A 23279-nucleotide genomic window follows, 5' to 3' on the forward strand; every position below is an offset into this window, starting at 1 on the left:
GGAGCCAGGTATTTGAGCGAAAGGAGGGGGAGGTGGTGAGAGGTAAGGAAAAAATCAAAAGAAGTGGAGAAAAGCAACACCAGCAGGGAACAAATGGCACTCAAGAGCCGGCCCGTTCAGGTGTGTGGAATCCAAGCAGCCCGTGATTCCCGGTCAAGAGATTGTGGCTGCGGGAAGCAGAGGAGGCCAAGTCGGGGTGAAGAAGGCTGGGGGGTGGGAAAGCGTATATCGCAAATTACTGGTTGTTTTGTCTCCCGCTGGACGCTCTGTGAGGCTGTTTTCTCGTACCCCCTGTTTGCTGGTCTCCAATAGGAGTCCAAGATGGCGGATCCACACTGCGTTAGCTGGTAGGGGACCTCTGCATGAATCTCTCCTCCCTCTCCGTTCTCTGTCAGTTTTCTCACTCCATTGGGTGCTTGGCTGAGTTCTTTATCTCTTTATTTGATGTTTTAGGGTTTCAGGATTGTTGTGTTCTCTGTCCGGCTTAGTTTTTCAGATCTTTGCTGTGGAGGGACGGCGTGGTGCTTCTGCCTAGAGCACCATTTTGCCGGAACACCAGGGTAAATATTTTTATAATAATTGAGTGGGAAATGCTTGATTAAAGAATCCAGAATCCCTAAGAGAAAATATAGATAAATTTGACCACCTAGAAACTTAAACTGTTATGACAAAAAAATAAACAGAATACAATAAAAATAAAGTCAAAAAATGGAAAAAAAATTACTTGTGATAAATAAAATTTTAGCAACCTTAATATACACAAAAGGAGTCCCTTGGTGGCACAAATGTTTAAACACTGGACTACTAATGGAAAAGTTGGTGGTTCAAACCCACGCAGAGGTGCTTGAGAAGTAAGGTCAGGAGTCAGAATCAATTTGATGGCAATTAACAACAACAATGATATACATAAAAACTTAAAAAAAAAAAAAAGCTTTTCAAAATCAGTAAGAATAAGAAAATAAGTTTAGAACATGAACAGCCACTTCATAAAAGAAGAAATATAAATAGCTACAAACCAACTGACGGATGTTCAACTTCATAGCAACCACAGAATTGCAAAGTAAAAATGAATTATCAGTTTTTCTTTTATCAGGTTGGCAAAAATAAAAACATTTATAACAGAACGTTGGCCAAGGTGTGGGTAATATGACACTTTTCTGATTTATTGGTCAGGATGTAAACTGATAGATTTCTAGACAACAATGGGTTAATAAATATAAAAGTTAAAAGGGAACATATACTTTGAACCCTTCAAGTGCACATGGAGAAGTTTTCTGAGGAGATTATTGCATAACTAAAGATATGTACATAAAAAACTTGATAGTAAGTTGGTACGAAATATTAATACTAATAATAGCTTTCCACGTGTCTAGCATTGTACTATAATAATTCCGTAGTATTTAATTGAATCCTCACAGAACCTTATTTAGTAAATAAATATTTACTATCCTATTTATGTCCCAGATGAGAATACCAAGTTTAGATGGCACAGGTAGCTTTTAAAGAATATCTGGAGCAAATAGTATATGTGGGATTAAAATGCAGATCGTTCTGCTCTGTTCCATTTTTAGGGTAGGAAGGGAAAAACGATGAGGAAAGGGGACTTAAAAGGTTCATGTTGAACAAAATCATGGAAACAAAGTTCTATTAAGCACTTGGCTATGCAATTAATCTAAACAATACAGCTCTTACTCTCTAATACTTTTCTGAAAACGAAAGCATTCTAAAGGTCCTTCCGTTTTCCCTTCCAAATGTAAGTGGTCAAGAAATGGAGTTCTAGAGAATCTTCATTCACACATTAAATGAGAGAGAGGGAGGGAGGGAGAGAGAGAAAAGCAACATTTGTTCTTTGGTTCCCGTGTCTAATTTCTTCCCAAGTAAACACCCACAATGCTAGGCCACTGGAAGAGTTTCCCAAGGGACAGCACTTTTGAGGCATTCCTAAGTGGGAGGCCACCTTGAATTCATGAATTCATCCATTCAGCAAACAGTTATTGAACACCTAATAGCTATCAGGTGCTAGTCTAGGTTCTGGGGATAGAGTGAAAAACAAATGGAAGGTATTTACATGGAGAGGTGAGAGAGTACTCAGTGTGTTTAGTGATAGAATGTCTTTCTCCCTCCTTTGAAAAGCGTGAGTTGTTCAGAAGGCCACAACAGATGCTTAAACTACCCCCACCTCCCCAACACCCCTTTAAATTTACTAGCATCTCCTGGGACATACTTGCTGCATTGGGGGCCAGCCAGTGACAGATGCCATGTGTCTTGCTGGATTAATTGTCTGTCCAATTCAATGGTTCTAACTCAACAAACACTTTAAAGGGATGGGTCTGATCAGCACCAACTGGAGTTACTAGAAATATTCACATAGTTTTCCTTTCCTATAAAATCAACTCAGTGAAACAGGTTGAAAATTAGTTATATCTATGTAACACTATTTGGGTACTTATATGATTACCAAAGGCCTAGTATTACCATCCTTTGTAAGCCATATGTTTATACAGGACTCCACTCAAATCATGACCTGAGAGAGGATGAGCAATATATAGATTTTTTCCTTAGTCCCCATTTCCTTTATTCTCCCCAGTACAAAAAAAAAAAGTCAACATTTGTGAATATATCAGAAATAAACAGAACAATGATATGTTTTACTAAATTTAAAATTATGAATTTGTATTTTTCTCTGCTCTTAATAACACTGCTTTAAAAGAAGAAAAGCGTAAAAATCATTCATCTCTAATTTGGGAGTCTTTCACTGATTAATGCCACAGGTTTATTTAATTCTGTGAAAGAATCTTTTTATTGTCCTTAAGCCACTCCTTATAGACACACCCTCACCCCCATTTTTGTAGTTTCTGTAGAATTCTTAGGTATTTATACTATAATTTGCATTGATTATTTTGCTTGATTTAGTGACTGAGTTAGTGACTTTGAAATATTTGGCTCCTAACTTTACAGTTAGAAAATCTGAGGAGGCAAGTATATTCCAGGAAGCCTTAAAAAAAAAAAAAAAAAAGCTGAACACAATATTGATAGCTAATCTTTATTACCTGTTTCTTCATCTCAGGGCAGGCAGTATGACATTGGGACACCATATAATCTGAGTGAACCGGTGAGTAATTGCTACCATTGTTAAGAAATTTACAGTGTTTGTGTTGATAAAAAAAAGCGACAATGGTCAGGTTTTATTAAAATAAGAATAATTGCTGAGTAAAATCTCATTTATTTATACTTGCCGGAGGAAGGTCAATCTAAAATGGTGAAAACACTGAATTACAGAATGTTTAAAAATAAAGTCAGGGACAATGTGTTGAAGTGGCAAGAGCACAGGACTAGCTCAAGTCCATGATTTTGACTCTATGTAACTATGTCCCTGCGGCTATAGGCAGCAGACTTCCCTAAACTGTCTACCTATCTAGATGTTGACATACCATCTTCTGGTTGAGTATCCAGCTCTGAGTTTTGCTTGTAGTGTGAGGATACCCTACGGGCCAGCAATTTACTTGATGCCATGCTCTCCTGGACTTTACTTGTTTCCAGCTACCCTGTGGACAGGTGCTCCCTGAAAGTTGGGTCTCTCTGGTTTCTAGGTTTGCCACCCCAGGGCTTAACTCCACGCAGCTCTGTCAGTGAAACCAATGAAGCCCTGCTCTGTCTGTAGATATGAAAGCTCTGCTTAGCATCCCAAGGGTCCTGGTACTTTTGATCAGGTTGCTTGGTAGACTTCTATTTCTAAACCACAGGGCTATACTTTTTGTTACCATAATGCATTTCAGGGTCACAAGAAAAAGTCCCATTTCTTCAGTCACCATTGTCTCTTATTGACTCTTACAGTGCATCCAAGGATGTCATTTTTGGAACTCTGCTGATCAGGAAAATTGTGCATTAAAGTGTGTAAGTATTAATTATGCTTCTGTTTTTGATATTGATATTTCCCTCAAGAGAAAAGTTGTCTCAGAGGATTCCCATTTCAATTTCCATTGATCTTCTACTAGTTTGTTTGACTCTAAAAAAAAAAAAAAAAAAAAAAAAAATTTGATAGCCTGAGTAATACATAGTAATAGAAAAGAAATTGAGATTAACATTGTAAATGCCACTGGAGAACAAGGAAGAAGTTAATGCAAACCATGCGATCCCGGGATGCCTAGGGAAGCCTATTGCTCCAAACTATAAAGGCTTTTTAGTAGAAAAAGAGATATAAGTTCTTTGTTAAATTTTCTAGGTCCTTGCTTCTCAAATTTTAATGTGCACACAAATTATCTGGGCGTGTTATGAAAATGTGGATTCTGATTTGGTAGGTCTAGGTGGAGACTGAGATTCTGCACATGTAACAATCTCCCAGGTGATACAATGCTGCTGGTCCTTGGACCACACTGAACAGCCAGGCTCTCGGTCATTTTCAGAGTTTCTCTGTAGGGAACATGGTAGCAATCTGATCCATAAGTCTCAAACACCCAGATTTACTCCACTTTAGGTAGCAAATAACATCCACAAGCACTTATTTTTCATTTATTCTGGCTTTGCTACTTACCGTGTAACTTAAAGCACTTAACCACTTGGTAGTTGAGCTTCTTCATCAGTAAATTGGGTAATAACAGAATTTCCCTCCTAAAGATGGAAACCCTGGTGGTGTAGTGTTTAAGAATTCAACTGCTAAACAAAGGTTGGCAGTTCAAATCCACCAGGTGCTCCTTGGAAACTTTGTAGGGCAGTTCTACTCTGTCCTATAGGATCACTATGAGTCGGAATCGACTCAATGGCAATAGGTTTGGGTTTTTTTTGTCTCCTAAGGATAGTGCTTGACACATTGTAAGTACTCTTATCTCATGGATATAACTTGAAAATATTATGCTAAGTGAAATAAGTCAGGCACGAAAGGACAAATATTGTATAATATCACTTATACAGAATATCTAGAATAGGCACATGCATAGAGACAAAAGTTTATTAGTGGTTACCAGGGGCTGGAGGGATGGGAGAATGGGGAGCTATTGCTTAAGGGGTACTGAGTTTCTGTTTGGGGTGATGAAAAACTTTTGGAAATAGAAAGTAGCAATGCTTGTACAACATGGTGAATATAATTAATGTCACTGAGTGGTATACTTAAGGATGGTTAAAATGGCAATTTTTTTGTTATATATATTTGCCACAATAAAATTTTAAAAAAAGTAGATAACTTTGTTAAAGTTGTTCAGGTCAGAGGTTAAATCAGTAAGAATCATGGTAACATTAGGTAATCCTAATATCATTTTCTATTAGTGAGTTAAATGATAGCTTTGAGATTTAAATTAGGCATCAATCTCTCCTTATACATAGTCCTTATAGTTTTTCTTATATAGTGTGTGTTCACAGATCTCTACTATGGGAGGTAATTGTGCCCACTCTCATGTTTGTGGCTGTGTGTGCCTCATAGAATGGAAGTTACGAAAAGGTGGGAGAGGGATGTGCTATGTGGACTTAGTATTTGTTATACACGCTAAAAGCACTTTTACCTCTCCTTGGTAGCACTTTCCACACATTGCAATTTAAATAACTATCTGTTTAGTTACGTATTTATTATCTTTTACCCCTAACATGTGGACTGCTTATCCTACCCTCTGTCTTGTTCACACTGTATGTCCTGCACCTAACGCTGTGCGAGCACATAGCAGATACTCAGTCAACACGTGGGAGGCACCATTTGTTGTCTGGCAACAGCCCAGGAAGCAGTGTGAACGCTGTAGTGGCCATTCCGAGGCAGGGGAACTTGCTGACCTTTGCTATCTGGCGTTCTTGGTGATTTTCATTTCAGATCTGTCTCCCTCAGGCTTCTGAAAACACCCTTCCATTCCATCACAAATCACCTCTAAGTTGACTTGGGTTTTCTGGTAGCCACTGTGCTCCTCCATTTTCCAGTGATCATTGTCACAGTGGTCCCCTGCACATAATAAGGCCTCAGCTCTGGGCTCCTTTGCTTTTTGATCGCGTTTTTCGTTGGTTGTTTGCCAATGGTGGGGCAAGAAATTAATTTGGAAGAAATGTGTAGCTAAGTGTCATTAACATTATTTACAGCTTAAAGAGTGTAAGTTTTACTTTCCTTTTTTCTTTTTTCTATGCAGAATGATACCTATGCCACCATTTGTGAGGTGAGTTGGCAATTCTTTACTAAAAGAGGTCATCAAACTCCATGTCTTTATCTGTTGTCTTTAAAAAACTGTTAGAATCAAACATAAACTATTCTAATGAAGAAACCTGAGTCATTTTTCAAAATACATAAGCACTCTTCCTGAGAGTGCTATTCCTCTGGGTATAAAACTGACTGTGTAATTCCATTTTTGGCATATGTATTTGCTGTATTTTTAATGTATACATATGATGCATATATGTGTGTGTATATATACATTTGTGTGTATGTATATATATACATATATGCACACACATACATATGTACATATATATTACTTCAGTTTGATTTAAAAGGTTATAATTCCTGGAGACTGGGAGGGGTGAAGAAAGAAAGGGACACATCTAGGAATAACCTTATCTCTGCTGATTTCATTTTCTTCCCCACAAAGTAGACTGTTCTGTCATTAAATACAGTCCATTAAAAAAGAAGTCTTTAATTGCAATTTTCTTCCTTATTCAACAAAATCCCTTGGCAATATTTTGAAACACAGCTATTTTCTTCCTTGCTATGATAATGAGGCAACAGGAACATATCGTTAGAACCAACCAGACACAAAATAGTGAGAAAAAGCGTTTGCCCTGAGGGATGTCCCATTGTATTGGTGACCTCCTCGGACTCTGGCTGCCAGGTGATTCCACTGATCTCCCCCTGCCCAGTCCCATACTTGATTTTGTCCTCATCAGAAACATCTTAGAATTTGATCTTTTCCTACTTAATTTCCTTAAACTAAATTTTCCTACTAATTTCCTTAAACTAAATTTACCTGTCCTGGATTCCATCCCTTCGTAATACATTTTAAGTTACTTCACAATAGGTGTTTTTGAAGAAACTGTCTTATTTCTTAGTTTAAAAACTACACTGTGTTCTATTCAAATGTCCTTGAAATCAGAGAACAGAACTGTGCTGGATGAGAAAATGGGGGAAGGAATAGAAATTTATCATCCATTAGTAAAGTAGAAAAATCTGCTTTTAATGGAGAACAAAAGTAAAAACCATACTGAATGGGAATATTCTCTCAATAATCTGTGGCTACTCTGCTCCTGAGTGATTTCCCCTTGGGGGAGGATAGAACTGAGGGTTGGCTAAGAAGAGATGAAACCGGGAGAAAAGTTGCCCCATATGTAAATACACAATTAAAGGTCTCCCCTGATTGAGATAGAAATAAATAAAAATAAAAGCTACCTGGGAAACTTTTTAAGCGATTAAAGCAAAATTACCCTAGGAGATTAGGGTTAGCCCCAAGGAGATTTTGTCAGCGCCGGGAAAGCCAGGGAAAGTCAAAGTCTCTCAAGCGCTGAAGCAGCCCAGGATTGGATTTGTAATGAAAGCTACTGGTTCTCCATTAATCATTATGGTGCCCAGTTGTCTGTGCTTATATAACAGAAATCTTTTCTCTCAGTCTTATATAATTATTGTAGTCTTCTCCATTTATAGTTTGTTATTTTAATAAAATGTCACATTTTAAGTAAAGTAGAACTGAACAATAACACATGCAATATCATACACACACATTAATACGTACATATATGTATATGTATGTGTGTGTGTGTGTATAACAAATATCTAATTTTTTAAAAACTCAGCTGCCCACACTTTTAGGAAATGAAACTCTTCAACCATTAATACTTCAAGGTAGGAAGCTTGGAATGTTTGCAATTCATATTCCTTGGAGGAAATAGCCTTGGAAGTCATAGTTTAGCAAAATAAAACTTGGAAAGTGATGATAGCAAGTGAGATGTCTATCCCTGATAATTTAAAACACAAATTAGACCATATCATTGCTGAAAACCCTTTTATGGAGTCTCACTGCAGTTTTAGAAAAATACAAACTCCCATCTCATCTGGCACCACTCTCCCCATTCTCTCTGTGATGGCCACACTGGCCTTCTCCTTCCTTGAGTATGCCTGCCAGGCACATTCCTGCCGCAAGACTTTTGTACCTGCCATTCCTTCTGCTCTCCCCTAGATCTTTGCAAGCCCAGCTCCTTCTGGTCTTAGCTTGAGTGTCATTTCCACGGAAAGTTCCGATCACCCTGAATAAATTAAGTCTCCTCTGGGCCTAGACATGCCCTATGTCTTTGACCTGTTTCATTTTTTTTATACATAGCACTTATCATTATCTGAACATACCTTTTTTTTTTTTTTGCTACTTGGTTATGTCTATCTCCGTTTAAGTGAACATCAGTCCCATGAAGGGAGAGAATTTATGTCTTTCTCACTGTCATACCCTTAAAGCTGCGGTGCTTGGCACATAAAAAGCACTCAATAAATATTCTTTGAATGAATTACAATGATATTTTAGGAAACACTGCCGTAGTTCTTATGGAAAGCTGCACTAGGGTCATTGCAGGAGTGTGGTAAGGTTTGTCCTGTGTTACAGAAGTAAGAAAAGGCATGAGCCACACATGTGCTAGCTGGGAAACACAAGGGTAGAGCCAGAGGGACAATTACAAAGATGGTCTTACTATTATGGGGAAAAATGATAGGAACAGAGACAGAGAAGAGTGAACTCGGTTTCCAGAGTGGGAGTGGCAGCTCAGTAGCATGGAATATGCTGCGGAAGTGTCCCATTCAGGGGCTCTGTGCTTAGGTTCCATGAATTTCTTAAATTCAACCACCTCTAGTTTCTCTCTAGTCATCTCCCAGTTTGAGAAACGCTGGATAATCTCATCTGAAGTCCAATGTTAGATTGCCTCCAAGAAGATTTCAGGATTAGATTTAAAATTAGAGAGAGAGAGAGAGAGAGAGAGAGAGAAGGAAAAGCTAGTCTGTACCTTTATCTCTGCTTGAGATGACAGACTCTCAGATAGGTGGGGATTTTAGTATATATCTTCCCTTGGAAAACTCAAGTCAAAATAAGCTCACAATTTCCCCCTGAACATCAAGACTAGCTAGATTTTCAAATAAACATTATTCCATCTCCTTTTCTCTTTCTCAGTGTTCTTTCTTAAAAAATACTTCATGTTATGTAATAATTTTTGTGCCACTTGTTCTGTTTATTCTCTGTGGTTAATGAATGTGTTGGATTTGTCTTACTGAAACCTGAAAAGAGGACATGAAAAGTATCCGAAACTCTCAAGTTAAATAATCCTGAGCCCAAACTGAGGTATTTAAATTAATCCTTAACTAAGTAAACAGGGGCTTATCAGGCTCCACTTCCTTTTGGTGGGCAGATCAAACATTGGACAGTTAGTATTTGTAGGTTACAGCCTTTTATACCTGGGATATTTGGGGCAAATGCATTGTTATGGTTTCCACTATCATCATGAGAAACAATAGTATGTTTTCCTAGGTATTATAATTATAAATTGAATGTAAGCAGGAAGATTGATCACAACTGTGCTTAGTTTTACAATGTATGCCTTTTCTCCGAGTGTTTTTTTTTTTTGGCACGTGCTTGTGCTCGTGCACACGCACGTGTGTGTGTGTGTGTGTGTGTGTGTGTGTGTAAAACTAATGCTAATACATCCGTTAAGAGTTGCAGAAAATTTCTGTTTCGGTCATCAAAATGTTCACTCTCTTTTTGGGTAATGAGATAGATAAAATGTTAATCATCATTAAGTTTTTGTAGACTTTAAAATTTGACATTGGTATTAAAACATCTATTTAAAAGTTCAGCTACTATAAATTTATTGTTGTTTTTTTGTTGTTAGGTGCCTTTGAGTCAGTTCTGACTCATAGTGACCCTATAGGGCAGAGAAGAACTGCCCCATAGCGTTTCCAAGGAGTGGCTCGTGGCCTCGAACTGCCGCCCTTTTGGTTAGCAGCCATAGCTCTTCACCCCTGTGCCACCAGGCCTCCATAAAATGTACACTCAACTTTTAATTTTCCAAGGAAGTCATGGATATATGAAATAAACAGGGAATTCTTAAGCATCACGTAGGGTGCTTTAGGTTTTTGGCTCACCAAACCTTTGACCAACATGGCAAACACATAATTACATTGCTGAGCTCAGTGTGTTTTCAAACTATAGAGTGTGGCCCATTAGAGGTTTATGAAATCAGTTTAGTGAATCAAGAATCACATTAAACAAAATAAAACAGAGTAGAATGGAATAGAATCAGACATATCGGAAGGCATCACAATTACAGGGTTCTTTTTGGGATGTTGCAAAATTAGATTGTGGTGATAGTTGCCCAGCTCTGTGACTATACTAAAACACCACTGAGCTGCATGATTTAAATGGGTGGACTTTACAGTATGTGAAATGTATCTTAACAAAGCTGTTAAAAAACGGGGAAAAAAATAAGTACTGTTTCAAGAATCTTTGTTTTTCAACATGTATTGTGTACTATGTTTTTTATTAGATGTATTTCTCACTATGGGACACAGTCAAAAAAGTTTGAAAAGCACTGGTCTAATCTCGCTAGCAAGTATTACAGTTGAAATAGTTGATATACAGGTATACTTGTATGTCAGGCGTTCAGATTTCAAAATTTAATTGAAGTTCATTAGTAAAACCAGTGCCGAGGCTGTGCTAACTGTCGTACTCCCGGTCTTCGTAGCGAGAATCCTGTGAGGTCGGCTGCAGCAGTGCAGAAGGCGCATACGAAGAGGAAGTACTAGGTGAGAAAACACACACGCCTGTCATTAAATAAATGACACCACTATAGGGACTTGGGCTTATTTAAGAATAAAAAAAACAGTTGCCATTGAGTCGACTCCTATTCATGATGCACTCACCTGTGTCGGAGAAGAACTGTGTTCCACAGGGTTTTCACTGGCTGATTTTTCGGAAGCAGATCATCAGGCCTTTCTTCTGAGGTGCCTCTGGGTGGACTCAAACCTCCAATCTTTTGGTTAGCAGCTGAGTAAGTTAACCATTTGTACCACCCAGGGACTTCATTTAGTAAAATATCTAGACTTCTATATCTCGGCATGATCAAAAAATATATATGGAGAGAAAATTCAATAATTTCAAACATCGAGGCTGTTCTGATAGTTACTCTCTAGTCAGCAAGGCTCTTTTAGAGCAAAATGAGAAATGTGTCACATGACTGAGGTTTAGGGCCAGATTTTCCTCTCAAGTTTTGTAGGTACAATCACTTCTATCTTCACGAGAGAGAAAAACATAAATCTTAAGCAGACTTGATGTCAGGGAATGCCACTTTTTTAAATGAATCGAAAGAATAGAAATATTTAATGTGGCTTTTATCATTCAGCTAATAGTTATTCAACAGAGCACCTGCTATGTCATTATAAGGCCCTGGGAAACTTGTAAAATGTATAGCAGCTAAGTTTTGAGTAAGTAGGGGGCTTGAGTGTATGTCTCCAGCTCCCGCTGCCTGATTTCAGAGCTGGTTGGGCGTTAATTCTCCAGTGGTTTCTAAAAGGCCAACACTTTGATTAAGTCATAGCCTGGATGTCAGCAGCTATCTTTTCCAAAATTCACCAAGGTCCCCTCCCACTGAGAGTTAGACAGTTCTCTCCAGACTGGGAGACCCTGGCCTCTTCCATATATTATAGTCCTTGTTTCAATGGCTTTCTCCTTGCTCTGAATGGCTGATGGAAATTGGAAGGAGAATCTTCCCTTGCTGTCCTGATTTGCTTCTGCCTTTCAATGTTGCACAAAGGATCTGCTGTGACATTTTTGTGGAATAGTAGTCATATTTCACTTTGTTTCTTTTGTGTAGTGGGAGTTAGCTGTGGATAAAACCTACATTCTGTGGTTTCCAAACTGTGCACTGAGGTGTCCCAGGGCATCTCACCAACTTCTCAGGGAGCCATGGGGTTTCTATATTTTTCGAGGGAGACCCATCTATTGGGCATTGCTGGAACTGTTAGCTGGAAGTAGTTTACAGTGTGAATACTTTGTGCTACCTTCCTGGGTTTTTGGTGATTGTTGTGATAAAAAGTAAGTACCACGTGAAAATCACTGTGGAACAGGAAATCAGGATGGTGGTGTCCAATCTGATTCCAAGATTGGAGAAATTGTGCATTGCCCAGCAGGCACACGGATCCCATTAGTATGTAATTATTGTTATTTAAGAATGAATAAATATATGTTATTTTCCCCAATTTATGTGTTTTTTAAACATCTATTAAGTTAAAACAGACATACCTATTGAGTTATAATATTTAATTAAAAAAACTATTAGGTATTTCATTTGATCCAGGGAGACATAAAAAAAATTGCTGAGAAACTAATGATGCCAGAACCAAGAAAGTTTAGGAACTTACATCCTAAACCAAAAAAGTTTAGGAACAAGAAAGTTTAGGAATTTACATTGTTTTCTTGTATTCTAAAATTATACTACCAACCTAATTACACACTTCTGTTAGAATACAAGTGTAATCAGTGCTTAATTTTTAATTTCTCATTTCTTATGGATCAATGTCCATGTACCACTGACAAATGTGATGTTTCAAGTCTAAATAAAGGCATTCATGGTTACAGAACCATAGCTTAATTTGTTATCATGAAGCTTTTCGCCCCTGCATCTAAGACTGTTTTTCTCTAACATACCCGGTACCTAGTCCATTTATCTGTGGGTGTGCTATATTAATCAATTTTAGATGCCCTCCATGCCCCTTTTCACAAAGTGGAGAATGATGATAGCTAATAATATATTGAAATAAAATTAGCTAATATTTATTAGGCATTTATGAGTCAGGCACTGTTCTAAGTAATTTATAGGTATCTGCTGTTTTTGTCCTCAAAGGTATAAGTACTATTATTAACTTCATTTTACAGATGGGAAAACTCAGGCACCGAGGTTTTAAATACTTGGTTGGGGTCACATACCTAGTAAGGTATGTAAGTGTAATTATAACCCAGCTATCTGATTCCAGAGCCTTCTCTTATCCACTCTCTATATACTCAAAGTAGTTCATAGCGTAGTCCAGCTTCTCTGTCTCATTTGCTTTTCTCTTGTCTTGATATTTTAGAATAAACCTACTTTGCCTCTGTTTTTTACCTATGCATCACCATGGCTTTAAAATATACAAAGATATTTAATTATGAAACTTACATTTAATTGTGCTTATACAACTCTGGACCCTTCTACCCAGTTCTCAGCTTTCATCTTTTCTGATGTCTCCTGGATCTTTTTCTTCACTCTGCTGACAACTCCGTTATTGGATTCCTCTTCAAGATGTCCCACAGCATATTCTAATCCCTACTATTCAGGATCTGATACCATAAAAGGGGGGAAAAGTGGAACTGTGCTTTGCTTGTATAGTATAATAGCCAAAAAATGAACCATAAATAGAAAAATCAGTAGAGAAGGGCTGTGCTAGGCCTCTGCAGACACTGAACCCTCACATGACAGTGGCTTTCATTTTTCTGGGTCATGGAATAGTTTAGTAGTATGGACTTTAATTAGTTCAGATCTGACATCTGTAGTGATCAGAATTGGGTCAACTTTTCTTTTAACCAGAAAGAGTGAAGTCATGAAAGTTTGTATTTAACCATTTCAAGCTTCCTACCAAAATTTACCACACTTTCTCAACTAGAGATTTTTTTTCTATGAAAAGAGAGTTGAAGCATTAAATCAGTCACAATATGGGGAAAATACACAAAGTAAAGTGAAATTATTTTAACCCAGTGGTACATACCGTCAGAAATCTAGTACAGTGCCTGGCAAGGAGCACCCGATAAACATTCACTGTCAATTGTAATGTCGATAATGTTTAGAAGTCATGAAATATCTTTACAATAGAGACTAGCTGAATGCAGAGTTCTTTAGAGTTAAGGCACTTATTCTGTGTACATAAAAATAATTTGTCGACAAGCTGGGCAGTAACAGCAGAATTATAGCATAAACTTTCAAAAACTATCTGGGGACACATGTCCTGAGGCAATGGATGGTTTCTGCTGTGCCATAGACGTGTTCTCTGCACACCCCCCCATCACTTGGAAGGAAGCGGTATTGCGAGAGGAGTCCCTGGATGGTGAAAGTGGTTGACGCACTCAGTTGCTAACAGAAAGGTTGGAGGTTCTAGTCCACCCCAAGTCACCTCAGAAGAAAGCCTGGCGATCTACTTCTGAAAAATCAGCTATTGAAAGCCCTAAGGAGCACATTGCTACTTTGACACACATGGGATTGCCATGAGTTGGAATTGACTTGATGGCAACTGGTTATCATAAAAGAAAACTGGGTAGTCTCAGAACACTCTGTGTCAACTTCCTGTAATAAAAGACGACCATCAAACCTAACCGTGAATTCTATGGGGAAAAAGGCGGTGAGACTAACTAGTTCATTTTTTAAAATACACCATTGAATATGTGCATCACTTATTGTCAAAAGCGGTTACTGTGGCAGTAAGTAGCTGCAGCAAGCAAATGCTGAGAGCACTAGATGAAATAAATGTGCCCTCTCCTGCTTTGGGGGACAGGGTGCATGGTGTGTGAAATCTTATTTTCTCCCCAGAAAATGCAGACCTTCCCACTCCACCCTTTGCTTCTTCCATTGGAAACCACAGTGTGACATTAGGATGGAAATCTGCCAATATTTCAGGAGTAAAATACATCATTCAGTGGAAATACACGCAACTTCCAGGAAGCTGGACTTATACTGAGGTATGAAATGCTGTCTATGTACATCAACACAGTTTATCCCCCCTCAGATTATTAAAACTACCAAATTATTACATATAATTACAGGTATAAAGATATTCTAGAGAATATCAAGCACGAGATAAGTGGTTGGATTAGATGAACTTTAATCTCTGCTACTCTACAAAATGTTAATGCTAAAGCCTTTATTTTATGAGGAAAATATATTATTGGACATAAATATTTCTTCAGCACAGCATCATATGACTGCTCATTCCATTGGTCATCATCTGCCTATCCCACCGAAAATGATTTCAACTAGGATGGAAGGCAGGGAGAAGATTCTCACAGGTGGTTGTTCCAATATAGAAATGCTGTCTAGGGTGATCATCCATGTTATGGATTGAATTGTGTCCCCCCAAAATATTTTGGAATCCTAACCTTTCTACCTGTGGATGTAATCCCATTTAGGAATAGGGATTTCTTTGTTATGTTAATGAGTCCATATCAGTGTAGGGTGTGTCTTTTGAGATATAAAAAGAGCAGTTAGGCATAGAGACAAGTAAGCACAAATGGGACAAAGACAAATGCCATGTGAAGATCACCAAGGAACTGAGGAATGCTGGGGCTAGAGAAGTCGAGACAAAGATTTCTCCCCAGAACAGACAGAAAAAGTCTTCCCCTAGAGCCAGTGCCCTGAATTCAGACTTCTAGGCCCCTTACGTGTGAGAAAATAAATTTCTGTTGGTTAAAGCCACCTACTTGTGGCTCTTATGTTACAGCAGCACTAAGAAACTAAGACAATCCAGGACTTTCCCCATTTTAGGGGATATGAGCAAGTTCAGAGAAAAATATTCCCAAGACATCAAGCATATTATTATAGAAGAAGTAAAGGGAAGCCTTGAGGTATTTGCCAAATATAAAATCCACAAATTCTGTTATTTTGAAGGAGGAGAGAATTTCTGTGTGAATTATGCAGACTGATATCTCAATGGCTCAGCTATAAGCTCCAGGCATCCATTTCATTTGGTCTGGTAGGGTTGGGTGGCCTAGTATCCGAAAGGCCATCTGCCTTCTACAAATTAATCTGTACTCTGGACTCACAGTGGACAGTGGTGATCCAATAAGTACTAATTATTTATCCCTTCATTTATCTAGGCAGTGTCCAAGCTCACATATGTGGTACAGCCCCTCCATCCCTTTACTGAATATGTTTTCCGAGTGGTTTGGATCTTCACGGCCCAGCTGCAGTTGTATTCTCCTGCAAGTCCTAGTTACAGAACTCATCCTTATGGAGGTATGCCATGCACATGTAACTTGTGAAATAACGAGATTATTCCCAAGTTTTGTTTTAGTTCATTTCTAAGTTAAACAATGAAATAAATTTATTCCTTCATTGATTGATCCATTTAACAATTGCTTACCAACAATGTGCAAAGTAGTATTCTAAGTGCTCAGGATGCTTCCCTGATCAAAACAGACCAAGACCCCTGCTTTTGTGGAGCTCACATTTTGGTGGAGGAGACAGACTCCAAGCAGTAAACATAGCAGATAAGGAAAGCATATTGTAAGTGAGAAGGTGCTGTGTACTATTGTAAGAGGAACATTTTGAGCAGGCCTGTCTTTTAGGGGATTGGAAATGAGGTGAGGGAGGGAAGGAGAAGCAGATTTCAGTACTCAACAAACAAATAAAACCATTGCCGTTGAGTTCATTCTGACTCATGATAACCCCATGTGTGTCAGAGTAGAACTTTGCTCCATAGGGTTTTCAATGGCTGATTTTTGGGAAGTAGATCACCAGGCCGTTTTTCCAAGGCACCTCTGGGAGGACTTAAACCTCTAACCTTTTGGTTAGCAGCTGAGCATGTTAACTGTTTACTCCACCCAGGAACTCATAGGATTAAACAAAGATGATCAGAATAAGTCTAATTGAGATGAAGCAAACACTTGAAGGAGGTGAGGGAGTTAGTCTACCAGATACCTGAGAAAAGGCATTCTGGGCAGAGGGACAGTACATGTGGAGACCTTAAGGCAAGAGCATTCCTGGCCTGCTCAAGGAACAGTGTGCTGGAGTGGAATGAGGGAGGGGAAAGTGGGAGGGGATGAAGTCAGGAGGTGATGAGGCCAAATCATAGTGTGAGCTGGCCTTTGGAAAGACTGTGGCTTTTCCTCTGAGTGGAATAGGGAGTCACTGCAGAGATTTGAGCAGTGGAGGGCACGACCTGAGTTATATGCTGAAAGGATCGCTCTGGCTTTGTTGAGGATAAACTGTAGTGGGTGTGGAAAGAAGCAGGGGACCTGTTAGAAGGCCATTTCAGGGATCCAGGTAACAGATGCCAAGGGGTGGTAGAGGTATGATAAGTGGTTACATTCTATATTGATTTCTTGATAGACTTTTTAGTATTGTTGTTGCTTATGTCATAAACTTCTATGGTTGTGTAACAATGAAATCTCTAAAAACCTTTTTTTGCTTTCCTTTTTTTTCCTCAAAAGTTGGTTATTTTCATGTTATACTTTTAATGCCATTGAAGAGAAGGTTAGAAACATTTTCATTCATTCAACAAGTATTTTTACAGTACCTATTATATACCAGGCATTGTTTTAGGAGCCAAGGATGGTAAAGTCCCAATGCTCATGGGGTTTATATTCCAGTTGGGGAGGACGGTCAAAAGTAACAAAGTAAAACTATTTCCTGGGGTTGTGAGGGGACTCAATAAAAGCATCTCTTTTCCTAACTTGCTTTCTGAACTAATTAGAAATAAAGGGGTCAGCAGATGGGAGACAGGACTATCTCCATTATTTCTGATAAAGACTGAGTTGGATGATGTAGTTCAGTGCATGAAACTGCTAACTCTCTACTCCTTAGCTTAGACCTTCCAGTGACTCACTTCAAGAAAAGCCCTATCGATCAGTTCTGCTCTGCACACAATGGGTCACTATGAGTCAGAACTCACTCAATGACAACGAACAGCAACAAAAACTTGAGGGAAAGTTCAAGTCTACAGAGAAGATGTTGCTGCCTCTTAGTGATTTAAATACAGAGGGAAGGATAGAGACCAAATTTCCTCGTTCAAGACCTCTAAATTATTACCTCCACCAACTAGGATGGCTCAGTGGCTGCTGCCACCAAACATGCACTTACCCTCTTCCACGAGGAGAAATAGAGATAGGGCAAGAGATTGGAGTGTTTACAGAAAATTCATGATGAATGAAGAGGCATTTTTCTAAACAATACAGTGTAATTTCAGATAGTAGTAAGTACTAAGAGGAGAAATAAAGCAATAGAGAGTGACTGAGTGGGGCAGATATTTTAGACGGGTGCCAGTCAGGGAAAGCTTCTCTGAGAATGGCACCTGTGCGAAGCCTCGAATGGCACAAGGCAAGAAGCCATTCAAAGATTTGGAGATGAATTCTCTAGGAAGAGCGAACAGCAAAAGCAAAGGGCAAGGTGTATTCAGTGGGAATGAGCTGGGTATATTCAAGGAATGGCCAGTGTGCCTGGAGCTTAGTGAGTTTGGTGGAGACTAGAAGGAGATGAGATATTATAGGTAGCCAGAGGCCCAGTCATAAAGAGCCCTATAGGACATAGTAAGGAGAATAGATTTTATTTTAAGTCTGATAGTGAATATTTGGGAGTGTCTGGTTCCAGTTTTTAAAAGCTCACTTGGCAATTGCATGGAGAATAGACTAGGGGTGGAGAGTGGACAAGGGTGGAAGCAGGGACACCAGAGAAGAGTCCAAGCAAATGATGATAGTGGCTTTGACTAAAATGGTCCTGTTGGAGAAGGTGGAAAGATTTGTGATATGTTTTGAAGACAAAGTCAATGGAGCTGCCTAATGGATTTGATGTGGAATGATAGAGGATCAAGTATGGTAGCCCAGATTTTCAGTCTAAATTCCTAGATGGTGCCATTTACTAAGATGGGGAAAGGTGGAGGGAGGGGAGAATTAGCTTTCCTAGGGAAAACCAAAAGTTCTGTTTTGGCTAAGTACAATTTGAGATGCCTATTATAAGTCTAATAAGGAGCCCTGTGGTGCAGCGATTAAGCTTTTGGCTGCTAACTGAAAAACTGATGATTCGAAACCACCTAGCAGCTCCTTGGGAGAAAGACCTGGTGATTTGCTCACATAAAGATTACAGCCTAGGAAACACTATGGGGCAGTTCTACTCTGTCACATGGGGTTGCTATGACTCAATAATTGATTTTATGTCACTTAACAGCAACAACAACAATTACATATCCCAGTGGAGTTGTCAAGGAGGCAATTAACTATATGAATTTAGAACTCAGAATGTAGGTTGGAGATATCCAAAATATCAATTTAGGAGTCGTCAGCATATGGATGTGATTTCAGGCCATGGGACTAGAGGGGACAAGCTCTTAAATGAGTGTGGGTCAAAAAGAAGAGAGGGTCAAGGTGTCAGCTCTGGGGCACCCCAACATTTGCTGGTCAGGAAGAGGAGGAGGAGCCTGCAAAGGGAATTGTGAAGGAACAAAACCAGGAGCCAAAGTCTCATAGCCAAGTAATGAAAGTGTTTGAAGAATGAGTGTGACTGCATATGGAACGGTAGCATTATCTCCGGAAAACAACAGAAAGCTTCTTTTCTGCTAGACCCCATGCTTCACCACTTTCCCAACCTTTATTCAGAATGTTGCCCCATTGGAATATAGCTTTAACTGTGAGTCTGGGGTTCTCTTCTGACAACTAGTATATTCTCAGTCAGGGCAGTACTAGTTCTAAATAAATGATATTGGTCTTTTGTTCAAAATATATTCAGGTGGTATCTACTAGGTGCACAGATCATGCTTTTAAGAAGCTTAAATCTCTTGTAGAGGAGACAAATAAGGCACATATTTAAATAACCCTGTAACAAGGTAACACTTGATTAAAAGCATAGGAGAGGTGCTGAAAATGACTATGGAAGTTTAGAGGAGGGAGATATTATCTCTGGAATGAAAGAACAGAGAAAAGCCTCTGGAGGAAATTTCATTTTGACTGGGTCATAATGGACATGATGTGAGGAGAGGAAAGAGCAGGTTCAAGTGACAACATGAGTAGAGGCAAGACAATTAGAGTCCTGGGTAGGTAGGGGAAAAAGTGAATATTCCATTTGCTAGAAGCATAAGATATATGAAGAGAAATAGAATAACTTTGGAAAGACAAATTGGGACCAGATTACGAAGAGCCTTGACTTCCAGGCTAAAAAGTTTGGACTTTATTTAGAAAGCAGTTAGGAACTTTGGAAGGTTTTAAAAAAATAGGAGTAACTGCATCAGATACTACTCTAAAAAAATAATTTTGGCAGCTACACGCAGAATTGATTAACGGCATGAGAGATATTGGAAAGTATAAAGGTAGAGAGACCAGCTGGGAAGCTATGCTAATGTTTCAACAGTTTATCAGAGATGATTTAAACATATATATACATATATATATATAGATATATATATAGATACAGATAGGAGCATTTTCTGGTTTCTTCTTGTAAAGAGGTGGCTTTCACATCAGGAAAAGGATTCAAGACTAGAAGCCTTGAAGGGAGGCTAATGCTCAGGGTTGACACTCGTGGAGAGTTGTCTGGTGACCTGGGAGTATGTGCTCCAGGCTGTTAGATGCCTCTCCACCTCAATTTTGGAGATATGGCTATGTGCAGACAGCCTCAGATCGAACTGGGTCTTTAATGAAGCAGATTTGGGTAGCTGATGAAGTTGTTTACAGCCTTTCTCCCCTTGCCTGATCAAAACCCCCTCCCTGCTTATCAGATCTCAGGGTATGTGTGGCCACCTCCACCAGTTATGTCCTGGTTGTCCTTGCTTAGAACCTCAGATCAGACACCAGCCTAGGGCCATGTTTGGAATGTTTTAGGTCAAAGTAGAATACATGGATCTTTCCTTGTTAAAGCAATGCATGTACTCTAATAGTGCGGGAACATTTTCCAGTGCTAGAGAGATACCATGGTTCAGGAGCCATGGCTGGTCAAAGCAAAATAATAAAGGAGGCAAATTTTGCTTTCTATTCCTGGGCCTCTCTGCTGAATGTGCAAGCCCACGTACACCCTCCAGGCCTTCCAGGTCCTCCTCTGGGTGCCCTTTCCATGGATATCATCTCATGATTCAGATTCTCTTTCCCTTTTCTAGTCCGCATAAAGACTTATAAACCTACCTGTCTTGTGTTCCATTGTTTTGTGATCTTATCCTTTTTTAACTATGAGAAATGTATGATTTCGGATGCTGTTACTGCTTTTTCACTGGGATCTGTCTGAAGGATAATTTCTTAACCAAATGGAGTGGTTGTTAGGCTGGGAACACCAGCCTTTCAGGGAAGATTTTTGTGGGGTGGTTTCAACAATAATCACATCGCACCATGTAGGTGGCATTTAACTTGCTTGTAGTGAAGTAGATCATGTCTGGGCATTGATCCTAGCAAGTTAGGTTGTTTTCCCCTCCCCTTTCTGAATCAGTGAGAGATGATTCCTACTCCCTGTTCACCAAGGAGTCTGAGCTCATGGAGCAGAGAGTGATGCAAGGAAGTTTGTGTTTGCCAAAAATTAGTCTGTGTGTCGGTGACGAACTGGATCCGAAAAAGGCTGAGAGGCCAACTAAGGGAGCTTTGTAAAACTCATCCAGTGTGAAGGATGGCTCTTTTATTTCTTCTGATTCCGATGAGTCAGTAGTGATGCAGAGCACTTGCCAAAAGTATTCAGAGGGAGAGAAGTCTATCAAGAGCAAAGTGACATCATTAACAGTGTGTCTTTCTATAGCACGAGGACACAAAGAGTGTGGCTTGGTGGGAGGTAGTGTGTGGTTATGAAAAGTAGGTGGAGACATGGATAGGAAAGTTCCAAAGACAAGAGACTGGTCACTGGGAGATAGGCTGTCAGGTCATTTGTCTTCCTTTCTGTTCTTTGCCACTTAGGTAGCTTCTAGAATCTACAAATGAAGGCTGAATAATTTAATGCATGATCTTTTCATCGTTTGCAGGGGAAAGGGTGCTGCTTTAGCACAGTCATCCTCAATTCCAAGGGGACCATGGGAGCTGGGGTGAGGAGGGTTTAGTCTGGGTCATTAGGGCTGATGCCAAAAATGTGAAGCAGACTGTTCTATTCCAGGCTTATCTGAGCCCACATCTTCAGTTGGAACCAGTCAGGCCTCAGCACTTTAACAAGTGAAAAGGCCTCAGGACTTCTTTCAACTCATGTTAATCATTAACTCTGGTTTTGTTCCAAATTCTCTTCTTCCTAACCTCGTTCCATCCCACGTTTCAACCCATTTAGGTCTTTGGAGATTTTTGGCTACTTTTTTTCCTAGAACATTTATCCTATTACTACACATCTATATTTAATTTTATTTCATAAATTAGGAGTGAGGAAAATAACCTTCGAAAGATTCTCTTGGAGAAGTAGCTTACTGGCGTCATTTAGGGACCAAAGGGGGAAAAAAAGAGTTGTAGCTCATCGGTATTTTGCCACCTTATTTCTGTAACATTTTGAGTGTTAATAAAAAATATTTCATTTGTTAACTTTTCAGACAACAAGACTTTTTTTCCCATATTCTATCTTGAAAACATGAACCCTATTCAGAACCGCTCACTGTTAGTGTTATCTCTTCCAGTTCCTGAAACGGCTCCTCTCATCAGAAATATTGAAAGCTCCAGTCCTGATACTGTGGAAGTCAGCTGGGCTCCACCCCAGTTCCCAGGTGGACCTATTTTGGGCTATAACTTAAGGCTAACCAGCAAAAATCAGAAATTAGATTCAGGGACACAGAGAACCAGCTTCCAGTTTTACTCAACTCTACCAAGTACCACCTACAGGTAAGAATGAAGTGGTGCAAAGGAAAATGTAACCACCTGGTCACAGGCATGATACAGTAAAACCTGCGAAAGCCAGAACCCATGTAAGGCGGAAACCCGTAACAGAAGGAAAACTCAAATATTTTCCACCAATAGAGAGCAATAGAAAAGTGGTAAGACTGCACCCCGTCAAAGGTGGAAAACTTGCGAGACCTGGAAAAACGAGGCAGTCTCGTCGAGTTCTGGCTCTCACAGGTTTCCCCGTACTTACTTAAGAAACATGGGTGAAAAAACAGTTTAAATGTATTTTGAGAATTTCCCTGGCCTTTGTGCTATTGGATTGAAGTCACTGTGGTTTTCTTCAAGTTAATATGCTTACTAGATTACACCATCCTATGCAAAACATTCTTCAGCGTTCCTATTGTATTCAGAAAATCCTTATTAAATATGGGCTAACAAAGGCATCATGAACATCATGAATATCGTTTCTTCATTTAATCCAACAGGGGAGAAGCAAGGAGGTCAAATTCCGTTAATGGTATTTTTATTAACCACTAGAGGGATTATTTTATTATTGTTAGCTTTCCTAGCATTTACTCAGGACTCTTTAAATTAGGGGAGGAATGGGGGTCATGTAGATAGCAGAGTTCAGTTTTTAACCTCCATGACCCTGAACTGGTCTATGGGGAATGCAAACAAGGATGTGATTGATGGTCATTTTAGGGCTGAGCAGAGGCATCAAGTAACTAGATACCTACATTGCCACATCGTCCTTTAAACAGAAACATTACTTGCTTCTTCTATTTTTATCTCACGTTCACA

At 39.2% G+C, this 23279-nt stretch overlaps 1 protein-coding gene across 1 annotated transcript in view; it reads left to right on the forward strand.

Annotated features, from left to right (window-relative positions):
- ROS1 (ROS proto-oncogene 1, receptor tyrosine kinase) overlaps positions 1-23279 on the forward strand; it is a 137112-nt gene that overhangs the window by 11884 nt on the left and 101949 nt on the right. Inside the window, 6 exon segments of the mRNA XM_004382746.3 lie at positions 3068-3112; positions 3835-3894; positions 10672-10732; positions 14539-14687; positions 15822-15960; positions 22277-22478. Coding sequence (XP_004382803.1) covers positions 3068-3112; positions 3835-3894; positions 10672-10732; positions 14539-14687; positions 15822-15960; positions 22277-22478 — 656 coding nt within the window.

Source organism: Trichechus manatus, unplaced genomic scaffold (genome assembly GCF_000243295.1).
Source record: "Trichechus manatus latirostris isolate Lorelei unplaced genomic scaffold, TriManLat1.0 scaffold00098, whole genome shotgun sequence".
NCBI classification, from domain to species: Eukaryota; Metazoa; Chordata; class Mammalia; order Sirenia; family Trichechidae; genus Trichechus; species Trichechus manatus.